At 39.4% G+C, this 26,406-nt stretch overlaps 1 protein-coding gene across 2 annotated transcripts in view; it reads left to right on the top strand.

Annotated features, from left to right (window-relative positions):
- Positions 1-26,406, top strand: part of CORIN (corin, serine peptidase) — a 293,429-nt gene that overhangs the window by 211,271 nt on the left and 55,752 nt on the right. For both annotated transcript variants that reach the window (XM_040238148.1, XM_040238147.1), the window contains exons 11-16: positions 4,817-5,048; positions 8,091-8,236; positions 9,381-9,488; positions 19,190-19,303; positions 20,622-20,732; positions 21,818-21,947. In XM_040238148.1, coding sequence (XP_040094082.1) covers positions 4,817-5,048; positions 8,091-8,236; positions 9,381-9,488; positions 19,190-19,303; positions 20,622-20,732; positions 21,818-21,947 — 841 coding nt within the window. The remainder of the gene's footprint in view (positions 1-4,816; positions 5,049-8,090; positions 8,237-9,380; positions 9,489-19,189; positions 19,304-20,621; positions 20,733-21,817; positions 21,948-26,406) is intronic.

The following is a 26,406-nucleotide window of genomic DNA, read 5'->3' as shown; positions in this document are numbered from 1 at the left end:
CACTCATTTTAATAACTCAGAAGGAACGGGGGGACAAGGGACTAGTCCAGTGCTGGACACTCAGCAGAGGGGATGTTCAAACGTTTGCTGAATATATATGGAAAGGACCTGGCAAGAACATCTGTGATGAAAGAGGAAACTGATGAGACAGTGAGATGCTGGGGAAACTGTGCTGAGTGTGTCTGAAGAACAGAAAAAGGAAACCAAAATCGTATATAGGAGTGGGAAGATGGCAGTATGATCCTCCCACTGAAAAGTTAAATCCAGGAAGAAGTAACAGCTTTGTTATTTGAATAATTTCTCAGGGGTATGTCAGTTTTCTGGCCTCTCTTTGCAGTCTCTAGTTGGAGGAACAGAGAGTGTAGAAGTGTGATCAAAGAGTCAGGTGAGAAGAATGGGGTCTTTCTAAAAGCACTTTCAAGGAGTAAATGAAAAGTAATTGATTGAATGAGAATATTGCCATATGGTAACCAGGAGAATTAATAGGACAAGACATTGAGCATGGACAGGCAGCTGTAGACATCACAAAGAGAACTCTGTGGATGTGTCATTTGATAGAACATCACAGCACCTAGAACCTTGTCCAAGTCCTGGTGAAACCTAACCAGCCTCCTGGCTTGAGGTGCCAGTGTTCAGGTAACAAGGAGTAGAGGGGTACATGTTTTACCTGCTTAGAGTGTTCCATCAGCAAAATCCAGACTGGCGCCCTCCAAGGTCAAGTCCCCAGATTTTTCAATACTTCAATATTAAGGAGAAATAAAGACATAGAGGGGGAACATAGCTATTATAAGAGACTTAAATAGGTTTTCAAAAATGGGTAGCCAAACTGTAGTATGTAGGTTGTGGTACACACTTAGGTAATAAAGCTATAAAGAACAAGGAAGTAATGACTCTGAAACTCAGTAATTACTTTGTAGGAGAAGAGGAGAATGTTGACATATGACAAGGTATATGGAAGGGCGCCTGTGATGGTCTGGTAAAGTTCAATTTCTTGACCTGAGTGGTGGTTACAAGGATGTTCACCTTATAATAGCTCTTCAAATTATTGAAAACAATAAAGATAGAGATTTAAAATGAAAAGTGAAAGTGTTAGTCGCTCAGTCATGTCCAACTCTTTGGGAGTCCATGGACTATAGCCCACCAGATTTCTCTGTCCATGGGATTCTCCAGGCAAGAATACTGGAGTGGGTAGTCAGTTCCTTCTCCAGGGGATCTTCTCGGCCCAGGGATCGAACCTGGGTCTCCTGCATCGTAGATGGATACTTTACTGTCTGAGCTACAAAGTGTGATGCAAAGGTGAATCTGAGGATCGTATGTATGCCAATGGATGTTGGAAGTGACATTTTCTCATGTAAATGACCATAACCTAATACATGATTCCCAATGACTTAAGATATTGTGTGCATGCTAAGTCGCTTCAGTTGTGTCCGACTCCTTGCGACCCTATGGATTGTACCCCACCAGGTTCCTCTCTCCGTGGAATTCTCCAGGCAAGAATACTGTAGTCGGTAGCCATTTCCCGCTTCGGGGGTCTTCCTGACCCAGGGATGGACCCCACATCTTTTACGTCTCCTGCATCGGCAGGCTGGTTCTTTACCACTATTGCCACCAAGATGTAACATTGTTTAATTAACAATCCTGTCTGTAGGTTGAATTTAACAAATCTTGTTTCAGAGTTTGAAAGGTGGGCTGTCATCGAGACTCCATCACGACCTTTCTTTCAACAGATATCTTTTTAAACTTCGTCTATGTTCAGGATGCCCTGCTAAGCACTGAAAACACTGGAAACAGCCCTGTGGTTGCTAAACGTCCTCACATGTTTGTGACCCGATCGCCCTCTAGTGACTGTTGTAAATCAGGCTCATATGTGAGTCTAACGCTTAAGATAAAAAAAGTTTGATACCATAAATCCCAGAATTGGAGGTTGCCAGATATCTTGAGAGTTTATCTTGCTTAGCACTCAGTGAAGAATACCACTATGAAGGAACAAAACACAAGATTCAATAAACCTCAATGCATTCAATAAAGATCTCAGAATAGTATATGGTCATAAGTTAATCCTTTCACCTCCCTCGACACTGAAATATTTAAAGCCCGTATCTTATCCCAAATTAAAAGTGATACATCCCCTACGTATCAAAAGAGAGAAAAGTTGTCATGCAATATGTTTATTAGTTAATCTCAATGAAATGATGAAAAAAGTCAAAACTTGATAGGATGGTTGAGGAAAAGAGAAAGAAAAAGTGTCTACAGGGGAAAAAAGACTGCATCAAAATATGTGTAAATGATCCCATTTTGGGGGGTAAAATTTTAAGTATATTGAAAAAATTAGGAAAAACATAGAGGTTGAGCTGTTTCTACTGCTTGGTCATGATAGGTTATCAAGCAACAAAAACAAGTTGAAAAGTAATAGTGATAGTACAGTTATCCTTTGGCGAAAGCATAGACATATCTCTGCCTATGTGTGTAAATTCTTATGCGTATAAATATGAGCAAGTGAAAGGCCTGAAAGGATTAAAATTGTCTTTTAGCTTTGAGGAAAGTTAAGAGAAAGGGAGGTGAGGAATGGAGAACTTATACGCATCTTTTTATTGTCTTTATAATGAACATGCATTTTTTGTGTGTAATGTGAAATCAAACATTTCATGTTACTCCTCTTTCACAAATCAGAGAAGCAAGAATTTGAACAAACCCCATCCCTCTTCCATCTCTTTATTCTCTCTACACTGTAGGCATCCTCAGGATTATGCCAGCTTTAGAGAGTTACTTATTCCCCAGTCTTATATATGTAGTCATGAGCTTTTTAATCTGATCAGTGTCAAGCTTCCTATAGCATAGTCTCTGAAAAGCCCTCAGATTCTTTAAATCGAGAAATCATCCCAGAGCTATTTTACTATTTCACTGCAGTCCTAATTGCTAATCTGTTTGCCTGCTTACCACTTCTTAGTTAAATAATTAAATTTAACTTGAATAATTACCCTTAAGGCATGAAGTCTTTGGTGGACCTGTCTTGATTCTACAAAGACACTCCATTGATCACCTCTTTCCTCTGGGAATGAGGCATGTCTACAGCAGACAAGGGAAAAAAGCCTTGCTGCTGCTTTCCCCAAAATCTGTCCAAACTCCTTTTGTCCTGGGAAGTCTTCCCAAGCTGTTTCTGTCCACTTTGTCCCTTTGGGTTCAAGCATTTTGTCCAGTCCTGCTGGCCTAACCTGTTCACGTTATATCCCTGGAGACTTAGACTACTTCAATGGCTTGGACTATATTTTGAATTATTTTTACATTTTAAAGTGCCTAGGATGGTTTCTGACACTTTTCTTCCTCCTTTCCTCCTTTAATTCTCACACTATGCTTGGTGCAGACTATGAGATCAAGAAATAAGATCTCCAGGGGATTATATTTAATATCTTATAATAAACTGTAATGGAAAAGAATCTGAAAAAGAATTCATTTTAATTATGTATGTAAAACTGAATCGCTTTGCTATACACCAGAAGCTAATACAACATTGTAAATGAGCTATACTTCAATTTTTTAAAAAAGAAAGTCTCATTTCATAGAAGTCCCAGAATTGTGTGGGGAAGACAAGTAAGTAAGTGAAGAATAGAGCAGAGGGCCATGTGGGCACGGCAGGTATGTCCTGGAGATACTCTGGCGCTCCTTCTGGAAGTGGAAGAGGAAGAGTGGTTGGCCAGGAAGGCTTCCTGGAAGAGATGTTTGTGCTGAGTTCTGCAGACTGAGGAGAAATTAGCTTGGTGAGGAGGATGGGAAAGGATTATTCCAGGAAGCAAGTGCTGACAGGTAAAAACATGATTGCATTTGAGGGGTGATTGCAAGTGTGTGAAGGAAAGAAAGAGATAAAAGCTAACAGGAATCACGAAGCCATGCAATTCTTAAAATGTCTGGTGTCACCAAGCAAATATTGCTGATGAGATAGGATGGGTGATGAGGCTACAAAGTTAGGCTGTGGTTTGGAGTTTGAAATAGCCTTGGATGCCAAGCTGAGGGTTAGGGACGATCTCTCTGGCAATGGATATCTAATAGACCTCAGCCTCCTCTTGCCCTGGAATTGTGTAGCTTTACACATTGATCAGTGAATCTCTGGTGTCTCAGACAGTAAAGAATCTGCCTGAAATGCAGGAAACCTGGGTTTAATCCCTGGATTGGGAAGAGTCCTTAGAGAATAGAATGGCTAAATGGCTACTCACTCCAGTATTCTTGCCTGGAGAACTCCATGGACAGAGGAGCCTGGCATGTTACAGCCCATGGGGTTGCAAAGAGTCAGACACAAATGAGTGACTTTCAGTTTTCACTTTCATATGTTTATTAACCACAAAACACATAGAAAAAAGTCATCTACTTGCCTCCTCAGCTAAATTCATTAATTTTTAAAAGTGGCTCACAGGGTGATGGGGAGTGCATTAGTTTAGAAATAATGGATAAATCAGAAGATGACAAATTAAAGTAAAAGGAAGCAGGAAAAGGAGTCACTTTCAGATAAGTGAAACCAAGGGGAGAATGGGGAAGGCTTTCTGAAACATTCATTCAGGGCAGTGTGCTGGCAGATGCATATACAGAAATGAATCTTGGCTTGTCAAGACACCTCATGAACCACACTATTTATCTTTTGATGGCAACCTCATGTACTTTTTGCATTCTAGTCTTAAATACTTTTAAGAAAGATTGTAAAATAGACTTTAATTTTGTAAGTTGCTTTACATGTGGAATTATAAATATAAACAAAATGAAATTTTATAAATAAAAATATATAATATGCATCTGTATGTGTGTTTTTTTTTGTTGTTGTTATTGTTAGGTCAGTGTGAACCAATTACGTTGGAACTCTGCTTGAATTTGCCCTACAACCATACAAATTTTCCGAATTACCTTGGCCACAGGACTCAAAAGGAAGCATCCATCAGCTGGGAGTCTTCTCTTTTCCCTGCACTTGTTCAAACCAACTGTTACAAATACCTCATGTTCTTTGCTTGCACCATCTTGGTACCAAAGTGTGACGAGGATACACACCAGCGTATCCCGCCTTGCAGGTAACACAATGGCATCTCCCTCAGGCATCCTCATTTTCCCTCCGGGAGAACCAAGGGAATGAAGACTTAGTTTGAGTTTAGACAAAGTACCTATTTTGCTAAGAAGCTCTGTGTTTAACAAATTACATATTAAAATGGTAAAGAAGTAGAATTCTAAAATGAGTATCTGAGTAAGAAGTCATTAGTGAAGAACCAAACAAGGGGTGTGAACTGCCTTTGATAATAGTTCATGGACTTTAACCAAATAGAATCACATGTTTCATTTTGGTGGATCAAGAAGTGGTTTTTTAAATGTGAGACAGCAGAAGGAGGGATCTTGATCTAGCAGTGTTGATATATTTAAAATGCTGTTTTCTAACTGTGTCAAAAGTTAGGAGACATCACACCAACCTCTCAGGATAGACAGGGGATGAACATAGAGTTTTTCTACCTGCCTGGGTGAAATTCAGGACAGCATTTCAAGAGGATGGCTTGGACTTAGGATATGAGTGATGTCCTGTGGTCAAGACTATGACACTGGAGTCCACCTTCTGATTCAAGTCCTGGCTCTTTCTCTAGCTACTTGTAGCCTGAGACCCTTTCCTTGATCTCTTCCAGTCCCAGTTCCTTTACTTGTAAGATCAGGATTGTGATGGTGGTTGGGTTGAGTTATTGTGAGATTAAGATTAGACAAATGTACAAAAAGGTGAAGCTTTGCTAGTTGATTGTGAGCCCAGACTAAACACTGCTCTGATGTTAGGACAGGAGCACAGCTCACTGCTTTGTGGCGGTTTGGCCTTCTTCTCTGCCGTGTGTCCTGGGTTGTAGTCAGAGAATGTGCACATGCAAAGTGGCTGTCACAGAGGTGGGGCTGCTCTCCTCAGGCTGCTTTCCATCACGGAGTGAATACACAGATGTGCCTGCCTAAATGTGAGTGGTAACTGTGAAAACCATATGTTTGGATCAGAAGTCATTCAGAACTTAAAGAAAAAGCAGTAATATCAAAACAGTGAACAGATGAGAAAACAAATTAAATACTGAATATCAAATGGATGACAAGGAAGGGTTATCTATAGAGTCAGGACAGGAAACGATAAAATTTCAAAATGACTTGGGAAACTGAACAAAAGGTACAAGTAGAATAAAACAATGTAGGCTTGTGTAAATATACTTCTGAAAATTTCTGTTAAATGCCTTTTAAAATATTAATAAAACATCTACCAGTTTTATGTTAACAAGTTGTTTGTAAATTATTCCATTTTTGCTAAGCAAGGTTGATGATAGTGAATACTTACTTTTAATAGTACTTTACAAATTCTTGTATTTGATTTTCTTTTCATATGTGTGTAAATATTTCCCTAACATAGTGTTCTCTGGAACAAATTTATATCCACATATAACTGATAATTTTAAGATTTAGGTTTCATATTTAAATGCCCAAGATGAGATGGATCCTGAAATACTATACAGTGAACAATTTGGTGAACTGATTCTAGGTATTTTAGTTTTGTTTCTTAGCACTTATACATCTTTCATTTTTAGTAGCTATCAAAGAGAATTTTACATGATGATATTTGTAAGAAAATATTTTTTGTATAAAGAGAGTAATATACTGATATGCTCATGGGGTTGCACATAGTTGCTTTTGCCAGGTTTGTTTATTGATCTTAAAATTCAGTCTTTAAGTTATGAACTGGAAAAAATCTAATGTTATTGAGCCCTTATAATGTGCTAAATACTTTAGTTGTCATACTGAAAGTAACCTTTTGGGACTGTTGTCTCTGTGGTTGAATACCACACAGATTATGATATGAACAGTGTGCCATGGAGTTGTAGTGCCGTTTATTTTATTCTATTTTATAGGGGAAAAAAAGTGGTAGGGTCAGGCAGTACCTGACTTCTATCTGAAATAGGTATCTTTTGGTTAATGTAAAATAGCAGCAGCAATTGAGTTATGTACACCTTTTATTAATCTGCAACAAAACTGTTCAATCCAGCAGATAGTTGTTAAACACTGTTGAGCTTCTCATTTTTGCCTCATATGGGAATGCCAGGGCTTTGTCTTTGCCCCAGATTCCTAGGCTAAACCAGCATTAAGTTATGCTCTGTCTTAAATCTAGACAGAGTTATTAAATCAAGATGGAGACTTTTCGGAAACTTCTCTGTTCAATTGCTAGCCATTCCTTATCTTGTTGATATTAACTTAGTTTAAAGTTGGAAACTTTTGAGAAATGAGAATGTCTTTAAAAGGAAATAAGAAATTTGCCTAGGAACATACTTTGGTTATGTCTACTTAACATTAAAAACTAATTTATTGAGGCAAAACTACATTTTTTTTTTCCATCTGAAGTAAAAAACATCTTCTTTGAGACATACTGATGCCTCAGTTTACAATATTCTAGGTACAAATGAAGTAACACATTAAAACACCTAGTGCAATACTTAGTATATATTTTCTTTAACAAAAGCCAACACATTTAATTTTTTACCAACTTGAGCTCAGCATAGATGGGTTTGGGAGAAGCACCAGGTTTTTCAACAATATTGGTGTAAGCTGAAGTATTGCCTTTAGGGAAGTCAGATTAAAACTTGAAATACCCCAGTCACAGGGCACCAGAAGGGGCTGAGGGTGTTGTATAGATTCCATGCCCTTTGGTGGCAGAGTGCCCGTAGTGATGTTGGGGACTTGCTTGAAACAAAAATGTTGGAGAATGTGTCTGCCTGAAAGACAAAAGAGAAAGCAAGAAAGGTAAACTGGAAAAGGGAATTCATGTTCTGGGAACAACTCTATTTCCATTCCTGCAGTAGAGGTGTTTTTTTTTTTTTTGGTGAAACTGTGTTTCAGAAATCTATCTCCCTTGTAATGATATCACTTATTTTGGATTCCCAAGTACCTATTATGTGTATGTGTATCCATGTATACATGGATACACACACACACTGCATACACACACCACATATATACACTGACCCACGGCTGTATCGAATTAAAAGTCCTGTGTAGATGCCTAACATTTGGTGTAGCTATTTCTGCCTGTAATGTTGTCTTTTTTGCTCTTTTAGAGCTCTCTGTGAGCATTCCAAAGAACGCTGTGAGTCTGTTCTTGGGATTGTGGGTCTACAGTGGCCAGAAGACACAGATTGCAATCAATTTCCAGAGGAAAATGCAGACAATCAAACCTGCCTAATGCCTGATGATGAAGTTGAAGGTTAATTTTTATTGATTTTTAAATCGATTACAATGCAGTATCTAACATGAATGAATAAATCAGCTACCTTTAGAAGTTTCTTTATTGTTGTTTTTATTTGATTGCCAATAGAAAGGCTATGTAAGTGGTGAATCTATAAACTTGATTACATTGAAGAATTTAATACTCATCTGTTAGACACTGTATTCATTTAAAAAATAACTTGCAGAGATGACTTTGTAATAATCTCCGTGTTTATTGTAAACACAACTCACAGAGTCTATTATATACGGAAGCTGCTTTTATACTAGAGGGTCTTGAAGGTAACAGTGAAGATAAATCCATGGCTCCTTCAGTTCAGTTGCTCAGTCATGTCCGACTCTTTGTAACCCTATGGACCTGCAGCACACCAGGCTTCTCTGTCCATCACCAACTCCCGGACCTTGCTCAAACTTATGTCCATAGAGTCGCTGATGCCATCCAACCATCTCATCCTCTGTCATTCCCTTTTCCTCCTGCCTTCAATCTTTCCCAGAATCAGGGTCTTTTCCAATGAGTCAGGTCTTCACATCAGGTGGCCAAAGTGTTGGCATTTCAGCTTCAGCATCAGTCCTTCCAATGAATATTTAGGACTGACTTCCTTTAGGATTGACTGGTTTGATTTCCTTGCAGCCCAAGGGACTCTCAAGAGTGTTTTCCAATACCACAGTCCAAAAGCATTAATTCTTTGTTGCTCAGCTTCAAGTGCAAAGCATTCGAAGACCTTGGCCATGTGAGATGATCAGATAGAGGAATGCCTGCTCACCAGGTGGAAAGATTAGAATGGGAAACAATTTGACAAATGAAAGGAGGGCAGTTAGAAGCACTGGCTTCCTAGGACATTTCAGGCTCCAGCAATCGTCCGTTCAGAAAGAGAGGTAATTGTTGGAAAGCATGAAGACACAAAACAGCTAATCTGGAGATATGATGCCAAGAATGAAGGAAAAAGATGCTGAGGGCAGACAGAAGAGAACCAAGTAAACTTTGGTGATTTCATCTTGGTGAAGGACCATCCTTATCTTCAGTGATATCTTCTCCACATCATCCCACACGTAAATGAATAACATAGCTGATAGGTCTGGGTTTTATGTTTATTGGCAGTAATATGGCCCATTGCTTTTTACAGAATGCTCACCTAGTCACTTCAAGTGCCGCTCAGGACGGTGTGTTCTGGCTTCCAGAAGATGTGATGGCCAGGCTGACTGTGATGATGATAGTGATGAAGAAAACTGTGGTATGTATGTGAGATGGCACTTTTCTCAAACATACACTAGGATAAGGGGTTGTGTTAAAATATTTCTGTTGTTTACTGACAGTTTTAAATATGCAATGGCACCCCACTCCAGTACTCTTGCCTGGAAAATCCCATGGACGGAGGAGCCTGATAGGCTGCAGTCCATGGGGTCGCTAAGAGTCTGACATGACTGAGCAACTTCACTTTCACTTTTCACTTTCATGCATTGGGGAAGGAAATGGCAACCCACTCCAGTGTTCTTGCCTGGAGAATCCCAGAGATGGGGGAGCCTGATGGGCTGCCGTCTATGGGTTGCACAGAGTCAGACATGACTGAAGCGACTTAGCAGTAGCAGCAGCAGGACTGAATGTTAAGACATTTACTTCTTAAATTATCAAACAGCAAGACATGAGTTATAAATGTTTTTCCTGTTAGTTCCATTGATTTTCTCTAAATTACACTTCTGTTTATAACCTTGACGACATATGTGCAAACCCTCAGTAAAATGAGAAGCTCTTCACAAATGTAAGAGATTATTTTTATTGAGAGATTCTAAAGCAGTTGTCATCTGTTATAAGATCAGAATAATGCTGTCCTTACTTATAATTCCCGTATTGTTAAATAGGCATCTAGATACACAAAGACAGACTGCAGGCTCCAAAGTTTAAGTTTAATTGGGATTAAATTTCATGCCCTCTATGATTTTTGTCTCTGCCCACAGAGGATAAAACTCTTCCTGGCATTTCTGCCTTTGAGTTCCAAAATCACCATGGCAAAGGCAGGAAATGCCAACGGCAATTTAAGTGGAGCTAATTCCCATTTTACTTCCCTGCAAACCTTTGTACTTGGAACCTTAAAATGTATCAGGGAATTGAAAACAGACAATGCTCTTCACTAAGGAATATGCTGGAGTAAAGCAAAATGATTGAAGGGCTAGCCAAAGAATAGTTTGGTTATGACTATTTAGCTTGTTCTGCTTTAAAAAACCTGACATTTTTTGCTATTGAAAACACATGAGGCAATGCATCTTTTGAAATCATTTTATTCTTTTGGCCTTTGAAGGATGAAATATTGCCTTGCTCCCCAAAATGAGTTTTCCATAGTAGACACTGCCCTTCTAGTCTAGACAAAATGTTACAAGCAATCAACTGAAATCCTATCAGCTGTGATAAATATGGATAAGTGCATTTTCTAGAAAATCAGAGCTGTCAGAATGATGGTCCAATGATCAGGGGTAATTTTGTTAGGGGGGAGCATACAGTTTTTTGGTGAAACTACTGTTGGTTGCTTTGTTTGTGGTCTTTATACAAATAAGTCAATACTCATTGAATATCCCCTATATCAGTAACTCATTAAGAATCTATTGGATTTTTTTTCACTAACTATGGGCTATGGTATTTTGAGGTGCAGCTTAAACTAAACTATCTTAGATTGTTCAAAGAGAATATCATTGTTCAATGATATTCCATTGGGTGGCTAGACTGAAATTTGCAATAGGGTACTAATTATTTGAGAAATGTAAATAGTCTCAAAAAGAGACTCTGGAAGATTAAATGGTCTAAGGTCTAGAGTATATTTGGTGAAGAAGAAATTTAAAGCTCTGTTCATTACAAATGATCCTAAAATGTCAGATTTCTAGGTAAGCTATAAGTTTCTGTGCATACTCGAATCTAACAATTACAGGCTCACCAGAACTATCGAATAAATTACCTAATCTCTATAAAACACTCAAAATACTGATGATGTTATTGAGAGTTCTAGTTGAGGACAGTTAAAAGTCAGTAATAAATTAATACATTGAGGGTATTAATTGCCCCCAACAGTATTAGTTCATGAGAAATTAATTTCTCATCATATTTTTCAAAGGGACTTATAATAAATATTTTATGTACAATCCCCTTCAGAACATATGCAGCGGTTTGAATGGGCATGCCCCATGCTTCGGGAGAACACAGCACTTAACGTCAAATGAGGAAGTAGAGGAAGACCCAGCACAGAGAGAACTGCTGGGAAACCATCCCCTCCCGACTTTGCCTGCTTGCTCAGTCTGTCCCTTTGTTTCCACGGGCATGGGCAGGCATACCGTCTGGTAATACAAACACCAGCTCCAGCAAAGCAGCATTTCACACCACGCTTCATGTCTTTCTGATTTACTCTGCCCATTGTGGTGTGAAGGGCACTTAAATGCTGGGGCTTTACCGAATAATGTCACAATTAACTATTCATTTTCACACATCTGTCGCTCCTCCAGAACTTCTTTCAACGTAATTGGGTTTTCCCCTCAAAGAAACACTTCTTTAACTTAGTCGTAAAAGAATTGATGGGTTGGAAATTTACGCTGTGTGTCTTTGACACTTTTGCAGCAGGAAAATATGGTGGTCAGAGCACGCCGTTTGTAAATACTTGTCAAATATACACATTTAGCATTTAGCAATGGGTAATGCTAAATTCTGAAGTAGCTCCTGCTCTTGTGGTAAATTTTTGTTGTCGAAGTTGCACTGCTTGTGTAATTGTTAATGTAAACAACATATATATTGGAAATATTGGTGTTATTAGAAATGTTTTCAGCAAGTGTTTGGAAGCATTATGTAAATATGAACACATCATTCCAGAACTGCTTTGTGGGAGGGAAGCCTAAAAGGTAGGACTGGTTTACAGAGTCAGTACTGTTTCTTGTCTTAAAGTAATAATTTGTCATTACTTGAACCTCTACTATGTAGATGAAGTTAGCTGTGTGTCTAGCAAGTGGATTAAAGAGGCTTATTTTCATTTTAACTTTTCTTAAGCATTGATATCTAAGCTATGGAGAAAAATCTGGGTGGAGAAATGAATAAGAGGGGCATAAAGGAATGTCAAGCTAAAGAAAGTAACAGCAAGATTATAATTCTGAGCTTTGCCTTTACATTATAGATTTGAGCTTGAGCTTGTGAGACTAAGGTTAGCTTTTTTAGGTCCGTGTCCACAAGGAAGTGAGCTGCCGGCAGGAGTAAGGCTGTTCCTGGGCTGTGATGTGAGCAGCAGGTCCTCTCAATGGGGAAGTTAAATGAGAATAGAGTTTGAACAATTTTTCCGCATCTACTGGAGAAATAAAATCCTTTGTTACATGAATACAGCTTCACAATCACTAATCGATCATTACTACATAAAAGGCATTCAGCATACAGAAAAAGATGGACAATAATACAAATGCGAGTGTCCTTGAGGGACCTTCTGTTTATCTTCAAATGATTAAAAACCATTTCATTATCTATCTTTGATCTCCTCTTGGGTGATAAAATGTAATAAAACATTTTATTCTAACCTGAACTTCTTCTTGGAGTCAAAACCCCCTTGAAGAAATAGAATATAATCTCTTTGTGACCCCATGAACCATAGCCCACCAGGCTCCTCTGTCCATAGAATTCTCTAGGCAAGAATACTGGAGTGGATTGCCATTCCCTTCTCCAGGGGATCTTCCCAACCTAGGGATCAAACCTGGGTCTCCCCCACTGCAGGTTGATTCTTTACCGTCTGAGCCTGAGGGAAGCCCCAACACCTCCATAACTGTGTTTTAAAGCCTTTGGCTCTGATATTGGTGGGGTTTACAGCTTGACTTTAAATGTTTTCCAAAAGACTTATTTTCTGTTGTAAGAAATACATAAATACTTTTAAGGAGTTAAGAAGGACTTAACTGTTATGTTTTTTAACACTGCAGAGAGCCAGTCTCCATGCCTCTGTGTCTCTTTGTTCTTTTGCTGGCAGAAGAGACTAACTTCCTGCTCTGTGACTGGAAGACAGAGTAAGGGTCATTATGTTCATCTCATGTTCAGTTCAGTTGCTCAGTCTTGTCCGACTCTTTACGACCCCACGAATCACAGCACGCCAGGCCTCCCTGTCCATCACCAACTCCTGAAGTTCACTCAGACTCATGTCCATGGAGTCAGTGATGCCATCCAGCCATCTCATCCTCTGTCGTCCCCTTCTCCTCCTGCCCCCAATCCCTCCCAGCATCAGAGTCTTTTCCAATGAGTCAACTCTTCACATGAGGGGGCCAAAGGACTGGAGTTTCAGCTTTAGCATCAGTCCTTCCAGTGAACACCCAGGACTGATCTCCTTTAGGATGGACTGGTTGGATCTCCTTGCAGTCCAAGGGACTCTCAAGAGGCTTCTCCAACACCACAGTTCAAAAGCATCAATTCTTCGGTGCTCAGCCTTCTTCACAGTCCAACTCTCACATCCATACATGGCTACTGGAAAAACCATAGCCTTGACTAGACAGACCTTTGTTGGTAAAGTAATGACTCTGCTTTTCAATATGCTGTCTAGGTTGGTCATAACTTTTCTTCCAAGGAGTAAGTGTCTTTTAATTTCATGGCTGCAATCACCATCTGCAGTGATTTTGGAGCCCAGAAAAATAAAGTCTGACACTATTTCCCCATCTATTTCCCATGAAGTGATGGGACCAGATGCCATGATCTTCGTTTTCTGAATGTTGAGCTTGAAGTCAACTTTTTCACTCACCACTTTCACTTTCGTCAAGAGGCTTTTTAGTTCCTCTTCACTTTCTGCCATAAGGGTGGTGTCATCTGCATATCTGAGGTTATTGATATTTCTCCCAGCAATCTTGGTTCCAGCTTGTGCCTCTTCCAGCCCAGCGTTTCTCATCTCATGTTACGTGTCCACAAATGTACTTTCAGGATGAGACTTAGGACTGATCTCTGGTTAACTTAATTATTTCATGTCAAGGAGCAGATATTCTCCTTCCCTTCAGGTAGCTTTCCGCTTGGTTAACTCTTTGATGTCATTTGGTATCTGGGACAGGCAGCCTGAAATGGCGTGTCTTGCTCTATGTACACCTAGTGTGTATTGTCACTCAATCATGTCTGACTCTTTTGTGACGTCATGGCCTGTAGCCCACTAGACTCCTTTGTCCATGGAATTTTTCAGGCAAGAATACCGGAGTGGGTTGCCATTTCCTTCTCCCGGGATCTTCCTGACCTGACCCAGGGATGGAACCCAGGTCTCCTGCATTGCAGGGGATTCTTCGTTGCTGAGCCACTAGGGAAGCCCATGGAGACCCAGAGTGCCAAGTCCCTTCAGCTGTGTCTAGTTCCTTGTGACTCTCTGCACTGTGGCCGCCAGGCTCCTCTGTTCGTGGGATTCTCCTGACGAGAATACTGGAGTGGGCTGCCATTTCCTTCCTTAGGGGATCTTCCCAACCCAGGGACTGAACCCACATCTCTTATGTCTCCTGCTTTGGCAGGCAGGCTCTTTACCACTAGTGCCATCTGAGAAGCCCGTGTAGACCTAGACTTGGATTTAAATCCTGATTTAGCACTTGGAGGCTGTGTGACTTTTGACCAGTCATGTAACTTCTCTGGGCCTCAGCCTTCTCACCTGTAACACTTAGAGAAACCTTCCTTTATCCCTTACAGCTTGGAATGTGTATAACAAGCCTTATTCAGTCCTCAGAAGGCAATAACCAAGAGCCCAGCTGTCATGGTGCTAGGAAATCAGGAGGCATGTCCCCCCACCCCCAGGTCACCTCAGCGATCTCCCCTGAGGGAAGGAGCCTCGTCTAGCTTGGTCTCTGACAGACCAGGTCTTATACATGGCAGAAGAGAGCAGGCTGGGTGAAGTCCCTGATTTACACAGTGAACATGGACATGAGGGTGGCACCTTGTCCTGGAGGAAGTGTTTGTTTTGATGGTGACTGTCTCCATCTCCAGGATGACACACTGAGGATGGCCCCGACCCTACGATATAAACCCTGCCAGTTTCTTCATGCTGCCTCTTCCCAGGGTACTGGGCCAGCACATGTGGAGAGGACAGCATGAAGATGCCACCTCTAAAAGGGGGAGGTGACTCAGGAATTGGGAAGTCCACTGGGGCTTTCTGGTCAGAGACGAGAGCTCTGTGACTTGTGCTGGTGTTGGTTGCCTCTGACGCTTAGACCTGGAGTCTGAGGGAGGAGCAGGAGGCAGGTCCTTTTGACCTGGCTGTTACCACAGGTACTATGGCTTTTCTTTGAGATTTGGGCTCCATAGTCAGGGGTCCCAGGCTGTGGAGGGGCCGTCACACCTGCCGGGCCTGAACCTCACTGTTCAACTGCCATGATCCGCTCTGAGGTCACATCCATAGCCACTGGGACAGCTGCTGGCTGAAGATGGCTAGATCCAGCCCAGGCCAGCCTCTACCAGCACCAGGATGCAGAAGGGCCTTTCTCCCTTGCTCTCATAAGCAGCTCCTCCGTGGCAATACTTTTTTTCTTTTTTTGTGGCAACACTTTTTATCTGATATACTGATCAAGTTAGCAGCCCTGATGAACAGGCCTAATTACCTTATACTTGCATAACTGAGAGCTTCATAAAGTACAAGAAGCATCTGTTTTAAGGTGGTTTGCTCTCTTCACCTATAATGACAACTTTTTAAATTTTTATTTATTTTTAATTGAAGGATAATTGCTTTACAGCATTGTGTTGGTTTCTGCCAAACATCAACATGAATCGACCATAGGTTTACATATGTCCCCTCCCTCTTGAACATCTCTCCTACCTTCCTTCCCATCCTATCCCTCTAGGTTGTTACGAGCCCCTGTTTGAGTTCCCTGAGTCATAAAGTAGATCCCATGGGCTATCTACTTTCCATATGGTAATATATGTTTCTATGTTGCTCTCTCCATACATCTCACCCTTTCCTTCCTTACCCTGTCCTACTGTGTCCATAAGTCTGTTCCCTATGTCTGTGAATGACAACTTTTTAAATGGAGAGACAAGGTTCCCTAGTTCAAGTGGGATCTGCCCAAGACAGGGAAGCCAGCTTCACATAATTTTTGTGAAAATGAGAGTGAATAAGTTAAGAACTCAGCAGAATGCTTAGCACACTTAGGTGATGAACCATTCTAGTTTGCCTGGTACTGCGAGTGGTTTCTTGGAAAGGGGGTAGATTGATGATCAAACCTGCAAAGTCCCAGGAAAACTGGGAAGAACTGTCACTTTAGCAACACACAGTGGCTGCTGTGAGTGGCCATGGCCTCTGTGCAAGGGTGGCTGTTATCCTGACGTCAACAATTATTTGATTGTATAACCTACAGCTGCATTAGACATCCCATCCTATCCATATCTGTTTTTCATTTTTAATGGAGTCATACCCTCTTCCTTTTAAAGCATACATTTAAAGCATAATTACACCAAAAATGTCATTTTAAAGAAAGAACAGTTTCTTCACAAAATCACAGTATTGTCTTCCATGGGACTCATGTCCTGACCTTTTTTCATCCTAATTCATTTATGCTCATCGTAACTCCACAGAAGAGGGCATTAGGCCACACAAACTTTTATTAGAAAAGAGAATATACAGAAGGGAAATTACTGATCAGAGAGCACTCATTTCTCCCTTATAGCAACCCTTTGTAGCAGGTGTTATTATTCCTATTTTAGAGATATGGAAACAGAGGTTCAGAGAAATTAAGAAACTTATCCAAGGTCACACAGCTAATGAGATTGAAGCTGGGGTTTAAATCCAGATGTCTGCCTCTAAGCTCTGTTTCCCTTGCTCTTACCCCTGGCATGTGCTATGTATTCTTAATGTACAGACAGCTACAACTAAGGACTTAGACCTTCTCCCCAACTGGATATTTCTCCATAAGGCTGGATTTGGAGCAATTTATTTATTTTCTCTAACTCTCAGTTTCCTCACTTAGGAAATGATGATTGTAATTCTGACATTGTGGTGTTATTTTAAGAACTAAAACTATTATCTAGAATGTGGATTTAGAGTAGATAATAAGTGTTACTTCCTATTATTACCCTCTGAGAGGATGCAGATCTTATGTACCAGTGGATTGACTTGTGTGGTCTTTTCTCAGCTCATTCCACATGTTCAAGTTCTTCTCTGTACTTTTGTGAATAGTCAGAAAGACTCATGCTGTTTTCTCTCATCATCTGCTAGCAAGTGGTATCGTTTGTGATGAGAGTCTCATTGTCAGAACATTCCAGATGATGTCTGTATTCTCGGTTAGCTGAAAACTCCAAATAATATCCCCATGAGTTCCTAGAATAGATGTCCCTGGGCCTAAGACAATTCCAGATAGTTAGTGAAGGACTCTCACTATTTATTTCCTATACAGTTTTGTGATCAGATACTCTCCCAATGTCCTATATGTTTGAATGATGAAGCACTTTATTTAAAAAATATCTTATTAAAAAAAATTAAAAAATAAAAAAAATAAAAAATATCTTATTGTATTTTTTATTAACCCTCCCCCTTTTTTTTGGCCATACCGCGTGGCATGTGGGATCTTAGTTCCCTGAGCAGAGATAAAACCCATGCTCCCTTCAGAGTCCTAACCACTGGACCACCAGGGAAGCCCTGAATGGTGCAAACATGCATGGTTGGTTGCTCAGCAGTGTCTGACTCTGCGTCCTGCCAGGCTCCTCTGTCCATGGGATTCCCCAGGCAAGAATACTAGTGTGGGTTGTCATTTCTTCCTGCAGGGGATCTTCCTGACCTAGGGATCAAACCCGTATCTCCTGCATTGCAGGTGGATTCTTTTCCTGCTAAGCATCTGAAACACTTTAAACCTAACTTTTCCCATAGTAAAAATCTCTCTTCTGTGAATTTATTTTGATAATTTTTCAATGAAAATTCTTCTTTTAAAGCAGATTATTTTCCTATGAGGGCCTCCAAGAAACTTGAGCCAATCATCTATGCCATTTCTCTGAATGACTTGTACCAGGTCTGATGAGAAGTTGTGTCTTTAAAGACACTCCTTATTTCATCACTGATGTTTCATTTGCTGTAAACTAAACTACCTTTTTCTAGGAACAAGAGACTTTTTATTTCTTACATGAAATAAAGTTCCACTTAAAATTCATATGTGTTGAGAGTCTACTGAGGGCTAGCTGCCATTCTAGGCAGGGGAATCAAGATGCTCAAAGATGAATATATATGGTCTCTTCCTCCACACACTCACAACATGGTGAGAGTCATGGGTCCAACCTGAGTGGAAAGAACAATTAGACATTTGGCATGTTTTAGCGAACATATAAATTCACTGTCTATGAATCAAATGACATTTATTAAGTTCATTGCAAGAGCTTGTTATTTTACAGACAGATTACCATTCAAGCTTATAGTCTTTATATTTATTTCTCATATAATAGATAATTTCTAATCTTAGATTTCTGGCTACATTACTGAAGGTAATGGCTTTCATACCTGGCTCATCAACTAGTTTTGTAGATATTTGGCATAGGAGTTACCTCTTTTGCTAAACACACAGATGGCGTTACCATTTGTTGATTGAAATTACATTTTAAGATAATATACATTTAGATCACTAGGTTTGGGCATATTTGCTTAAAAGTGTAGCTCATCATTTTAGAGATGAGTCTTATGTGTTGGCAAATTGGCTCAGAAAGCAAAAGGAACAGCAAAAGATGAACGTTACTGTACAGTTGCTTTTTCATTTTTTTCCTGTTTCCCATATGTCACTTTTGATCTTCTCCTGGAAGAGATGTACTATTTATAATGCAATATGGAGATTACCAAGCATTTATAGTTTCAAAATTGCATTTTCCATGGTATACAGGAGTCAAAACTTGTTAAGAAGAAAGAAATCCTCCCTTTATATTGTCATGCTTTTTTCACTTTGTTTGATCAAAGCCATAGTTATTTTCACCTTCACATCTATTGCAAATAACCTTTCCTTCTGTCTCCAGGATGTAAGGAGAGAGATCTTTGGGAATGTCCATCCAGTAAACAGTGTTTGAAGCACACAGTCATCTGTGATGGGTTTCCAGACTGCCCTGATAACATGGATGAAAAGAACTGCTGTAAGTACTTATTGGGCATTTGTCAATGTGACATTTTATTTTAAACATTAATTACCCCTCATTTTGGATAAGTGAGAAATTTGGAAATACATGTCAAAAGCTTTTTGTATTTTCAGACTTTTTGACTAAAACTTCACTTGGAAAAATATATGCCAAATACAATCAAATGTGTAAAATATAGGCATGATGATATTGGTCTAGAAGCATCCTTAGGGAGGACCAATAAGAAAAGATGGTGTCTCTTCCAGGCCACTTCTCTTCCAGACTAGGACACAAAGCCTTGGATGGCAGGGTTTGGTCAGGAACTACCTTGTAAAGTACAACCTACGAAACCACAAGCCGAGACACTGATTTTAGATGCCATGTTTGCTCCTGGGCTAATAACTGTACTCAGGAAAATACAATTGTAGTGAGAAAAATATCATGTCTTATTTAAACCACTTAGGATTCTTTCCCTGGACAGGGGCTGGTGTGGAGGCCTGAATAAAAATCAGATTCCCTTAAGAAAGGAGAAAGAAAAGTAATAGATATTAGATAGGCAATTAAGGCGGAGAAGGCAATGGCACCCCACTCCAGTACTCTTGCCTGGAAAATCCCATGGACAGAGAAGCCTGGTAGGCTACAGTCCATGGGGTCGCTGAGTCGGACACGACTGAGCAATTTCACTTTCGCTTTTCACTTTCATGCATTGGAGAAGGAAATGGCAACCTACTCCAGTGTTCTTACCTGGAGAATCCCAGGGATGGGGGAGCCTGGTGGGCTTCCGTCTATGGGGTCGCACAGAGTCGGACATGACTGATGTGACTTAGCAGCAGCAGCAGGCAATTAAGGAGTTTGGCTATAGTTTTTAAAAACCCAAGAGAAGATTAGTGTGTGACTCTGAGAGTCACTTCATACTAGAGATTAAAAAAATGAAACTAACCGTACATGTGGACTGAGCTGGCTTCATCCTAGAGTGACTTCAGCCTGCTCACACCCAGTGTTCAGCTCAAGCCACTTCAGGTTTTAGTTCTGTGCTCTCATCTTTGGGATTTCTGCTGCTCTGGGTGCCACTTTTTCAATGCTGTGGTTAGTAGTAGAGAATTTAGTCACTTGGAAATAGTAGTGCTGTCTAAATGCTTGCTGTTTGTGTGGATGGACATCTCAGAAATGAGATTGTACCAGCTTTGCTCTTCGGTATTGACTCTTACTGGAAGGCCTCAGCAACCACATCTTTTCCTCCTTTGATGCACCTGTTGGCAAACCAGGAGGTGCCTGTTAGTGAAAATGCCATCCATTCCTAAAATGTTTGTCTCCTCCCTTCTTGTTCCCCTGCCAGCATTTTGCCAAGCTGATGAGCTAGAATGTGCAAACCACGAGTGTGTGCCACGTGACCGGTGGTGTGACGGTGAAGCCGACTGTATAGACAGTTCTGATGAATGGGACTGTGGTGAGCTGCTTGTTTCTGCCATCTGCTCTAACGCCTGGTAGCCATTTAAGTTAAATGAATCCTAACTGGCTTTATGGATCATACTAACCAAGTTCATCTATTCTACTTTACTACTGTAAAATCAGTCAGCAGTGATTTGTACATGCTATTTCCAACTCACAGAACACTTCCCCCCAGGTTACTTCTCTATTGTCTGTCTTACACATGAAAATATTTGGGTTCAAATATTTATGATCATATAACTTTCCATATGAATATAACTTTAAACTCTATCATCCCCCAACTTTAACATTTATCAATAGTTGGTCATTCTTATATCACTGACACTACCTGGAATAAGATATTAACGTGGCCTTTCTGTCTGCCCTATATTCTTGCTCGAAATCCAGGTGAGATTTCTGTCTATCTACTACATTCCATGCACAGGACTTAAAGGCATTTCCCACTGGTGTCCCAGTGTTGCAGTTTATAATCTTGAGTTTGGTTCATTCTGTCATCCTACACTTATCCCTCCTTCCATTCCCTTGGTCCTTATTTTGGCATCGTCTGGCCAAATCATAATTATGAAGTGTATTATCATTAATTGTGCAATGTTTCCATAAATGATCTGTGGGGTATGAAGTACAGAGGATTCTCTTTTATAAAAGAAGAATTAGCCCATATGCCACATTAATCCAAAATTAACATCACTCACACATTTACATTCTCAAAGACCTTCTTGAAAGGAAACAATTTGAATGAAGTTACAACTAGCTCCTTCTAATTATTCAAATCATTGGATAAACTCATGGGAATGGGACTGCCTCTGGCCATCTTCTAACTCATAATGAAAAGTTGAGAATTGCCTGTCCATTTCCCTAAGAGTCTCTATTTCTTGGAGGGCAGAGAACACATCTAACTCATTTTCTAGTCCTCTGCCACATGGCGATCACTATGGTTTGCAGAGCAGAAGAATTCACCAAATAGTTTTTAGCTAAAATAAATAAAAATACATGTCTGCAAGTAAAATAAAGGCATGTTATCATGTGGTTTCATGAGAAGAGATGTTTTAAATTAGAGTTCCCCTCCTTTTTTTCCCCACTCAGTGACCCTCTCTGCAAACGTGAACTCCTCCTCATTCCTGATGGCTCACAGATCTGCCATGGAACACCACGTGTGTGCGGATGGCTGGCAGGAGACACTGAGTCAGCTGGCCTGCAAGCAGATGGGTTTAGGGTAAGGTCAGTAGTTTGTAGCCCTGATGAATTTCTCAGAGGGCTTCATGAACTTGGCAATAATGTCTTCCTTATGAATTCAGGGTGAGTTAGTGCTCTCACACCCAAAAAGCACAGGAAATGGATCAGGTGAGAGGACTGTTTTTAATTACAGGCACCTGCTCTGAAGAGTGTGGGTTGAAAACCTACTTTAATAAAGCCTCTAAAAGTAAATGAAATGATTGTATTTTAAGGACTTCTGAAATGAAATGCTTTTGTTATTTATAAAAGCATTAAGATGGTTTCTTCCGAGGAATTTGATGGGGAAATCTTGCAATTTTCCCCCAAGAGGTTATTGAAAATGCCTTTTTAAGCAACACACATTTTTCAATAAGTTGAGAAATAGAACATGAAGTTTCTGGTATTTCAATTTACCCTATGTATTGCAGAAAATGGAAAGAGTTCACCATTTTTGCTTCTTAGAATGAAAAGACAGTCACTGGCTTTGATACACACACACTGAAATCAGTACTTTGAAAGTGGGATTCTTGGTGTGTAAGGCTTTCTTTTCTAGTTCTGTTGGGATTGGAAAACAATTATTGAAAGGTCTTAGAATATATGTGGAAGTGTGTGTGTGTTTATACAATTAAACATATAAACACTTTTTTTTCTTTTACTGATGATGTATGTGAGGTTTGGGGGAAATATAGAAATGATGGAAATAAAAAGTTATAAAATTCTAGAGTAAAAGACTGAGTTAATGTCATTTCCCAGTATTCCACTGAGCAAACTTGAAATATTTTACAATAATGAGCCATCTAATTATGGGTAGCAGCCTGCAGCACATTCTTGTTACCCCAGTTTGAAGAATTATGTAAATACTAGCATCTTCAGCCTATTTTTTCCATGTGAAGCCCTGCATCTTTGGAAAATTGAGTAACTGTTGTAATAAGAGAGCTTTAAACTTTGCCAGAGTGGAAAAATTATATTTGTCAAGATCCATTAAATTGTACTTCATTTTCAAAACTTCCTCATTCTGTCTAAATGAAAGGAGTTGTGATTTTGACCAGAGATAAATTAAATGCCTTTTGGAAGAGCTTTACTTCCCTCTCGCCAGACACAAGGTAATTTCTTAATACGGAAACCTGATTATATAATGACACAACTCCACTGAGAGTTCGAAGGGAAAGTTGGAACTACAAAGATTTTATAACCAGGAAACCCTCTTGACAAGCCACTCTGTTCTGTTGTAAACAGAAGGAATCGTTTTTAAAATATTCTGCTTTATATTTCTCCTAATTTTGAGGATATTGAATTTAAATTTCTTATTGTGGAAAAAATACATGTCATAAAACTCACCATTTTAGCCATTTTAAAGTGTACAATTCAGTGGCATTTAGTGTATTCATAATGTTGTGGAAACATCATCATCTGACTTCTTTCACTAAGCATAATGTTTTCGTGCATCCATGTATCAGTGCTTTATTTCTGTTTATGGCTGAATAATATTCCATTGTGTGGATACACCATATTTTAAAAATTGCTTTATCTAGTTTTATTGTTGGTCATGCTGCGTCTTCATTGCTGCACGGACTTTCTCTAGCTGTGGCAAGTGGGGGCTACTCTTTAGTTGCTATGCCCAGGCTTCTCATTGCAGTGGTTTCTCTTGTTGCAGAGTATGGGCTTTAGGGCAGTTGGACTTCAGTGGTTGCAACATGTGGGCTCAGTGTCTGCAGCTCCGAGATCTAGAGCACAGGCTCAGTAGTTGTGATGCATGGGCTTATTTGCTCCACAGCATGTGGGATCATCCTGGACCAAGGATAGAACCAGTGTCTCTTGCATTGACAGGCAGATTCTTTACCACTGAGCCACCAGTGAAGCCCCTTATTTTGAATCTATTGCCCATTGATGAAGTATTAATTTTAGTGGTTTCTGCTTTTGGCTATTGTGTGTATATAGGAGTTAAAAAAAAAATCTCTTTACTCCATTGTTTCATTTTTTTAACATAGTGGGAAAATCTTTGCAATATCTTAGATATTTAAAATCTAGATAGACATTTGGATTTTTTAAAAGATAACTGTATTTCATAGGAGGGCTAGGAAAATTTGAGAGAGAGCAGTATGGTGAAAAACCATAATTGTTATATGCCTGAGTTAATGGGTAAGAAGTAATTCATCTTCCAAGGAAGTGAGTACAAAAGGTAATATTAGGTTTCTTTTTTTAATATACTTTTGGATTGCCTTTGAATTTACTCTTCAGTTTATATGGGTGGCTCATGGATTGACAGATATCTAGAAAGTCAGGCTGGGGCAGGAATAAAGATCATCAGCAAGACAAGGCCAAATTCTTACCATGGGACTAGGATACTTAGGAAGCTGCGGTTACCACTACGCTTGGAGACCAGTTGCTGTGGTATTTCAAATTAACACTTAAGTAATCCTGCATCTTTTAGTCATTCCCTCCAGATCCAAAGTCCCTACTACTAAGGTCTCTTTGGCCGTGACTAGTCACTGACCTGTACTCCAGCTGTCAGAGAGAGGAGAGAGGAAAGAGCTGTCCTCTTTTAGCTTCTGGGATGGAGTAGTCACTCTATGGACCTGCCTTGGTACTGCTGAACAGACTGTGCATCCAAAACCTGAAGTGTAAAAAATAATCCCAACTAGTTCTATTCCATATCTTTCTCCTATTATTTTTTGAGCATCTGCTTATGGACATTGCACAGGAGTAGGCATTGTGTGGAGGATGCAAAGATGAATAACATCATCAAAGGGCTTATAACATAATGGGGAGGACATATCAGTAAGCAATCAGTTTTTAAAAGGAAAATCTTTTTGTCCTCTGAGAAAACTTCACTTATAGCTTGGCATTTCTATTAAAATTGTATAAGAAAAATATTCAACTCTAATATTACCTTGATAATATAATAGAGATTCATTAAATCATTCACTCATTCAGTAAACCTTTATAGAGAAAAGCACTGTAGTATAGTATCCAAAACAAACATACCTTAAATCCAAATAGATCATTCATCTACTTGAGGGGGTATATTTTGGAGCTAGTTTGTTAAAAATGCAGATCTACACCAAGTGACATGTTTTGCAGGGATTCTATTGAAATGCTTTTGTGATAGAAGCAGTTGATTAAAAACACCTGCACTTAGAGTTTTCTCAGACCAAAATTATGCTTTCCATGTCTAACAGCAGAAATCTAGACTCTCAACTTGTCCAAATGAGAGGACTCAGAATTCTCTTCTGAAGCTGAAAGACATTTTATCTCCATCTGTAGGTATCTCTGGAGTTCACCCCAGCTGGAAGTACGATGGCTCTTTGATTGGATAAGGGTATAAATCAAGCCCCTAAATTCTCATGACAGTATATTGACTTTGCTACCTGAGTATCCAGTATCAAAAACATATGGACATTTATTTAATCAGCAATACAAATCAGAATTTAGACTGCCTCCTAATGCTTGCCAAATGTTCAGTTGAGACATCTGATATTTGGGGAAGTTGGTCAAAGGAAATGTGATTCTTTGTGTCTCTTGGCCTCATCAGCTTATCTTTATAAAAGTTAGATCATCTGGAAATAGGCTATACTATTTTGGCAAAAATTCCTTTATAGAATTAGTTGCAATTTGATTTTATGCCCTAATCCTTTAGAGTTGGTCAGTAGAAGAAACATCCTTCCAAAGAATGTTTCTGTGTCTTAGGCAAAACCACAAAGACAGCATCTATTGTATTACCTAATAGCCCCTGATATAAGATTTACATCATAATTTTTCCTAACATGTATTCCCAGGACAAAGTTTCTAATTTCAGGATTTATTTGTCATGTATGAACTATTTAATCCAGGATGGTTTCCTTATTGATTGACTTCCATGAACCTCAAAGACAGATCCAGTCATCTGTAGTAATAAATCTAGCCCAGGATGCTGGTCCTGTACATGTAAACTACGGAAAGGAAGCTCAAAGCCTTGTAGTTTTTTTTAAATTAAGATATAATTTAGATACCATGAAATTCACAGTTTAAGTGTACAATTCAGTTGTTTTTAGTATATTCACAAGGTTATTGTAACCATCATCACCAATTTCAGAGTATTTTCATCAAAATAGAAACCCCATTTTCAATAGCAGTCATTCCCCAATTCTTCTCCTCAGCCCCTGAAAAATACTGATTTACTTTCTGTATCTATGGACTTGCCTATTGTATACATTTCACATATAGAATCATGCAATATATGCTTTTTTTGGTCTAGCTTCTTCAACATAGCATAATGCTCTTAAGATTCATTCATGTTGTATGTTGTATCAGTTCGTCAACCCTGTTTATGGCTAAATAGTAGTTTATTGAGTAGATAGAACCACCTTTTGATTATCCATTCATCAATTGATGGCCATTTTGGTCATTTCCACTTTTTGGCTCTTATGAATGATGTTACCATGAACATGTATGTATAAGTTTTTGTGTGAACATATGTTTTC

This window comes from Oryx dammah, unplaced genomic scaffold, assembly GCF_014754425.2.
Source record: "Oryx dammah isolate SB20612 unplaced genomic scaffold, SCBI_Odam_1.1 HiC_scaffold_3, whole genome shotgun sequence".
NCBI lineage: Eukaryota > Metazoa > Chordata > Mammalia > Artiodactyla > Bovidae > Oryx > Oryx dammah.
The sequence above is the reverse complement of the archived record's forward strand: the minus strand, read 5'-3'. Positions and strand labels throughout refer to the sequence as shown.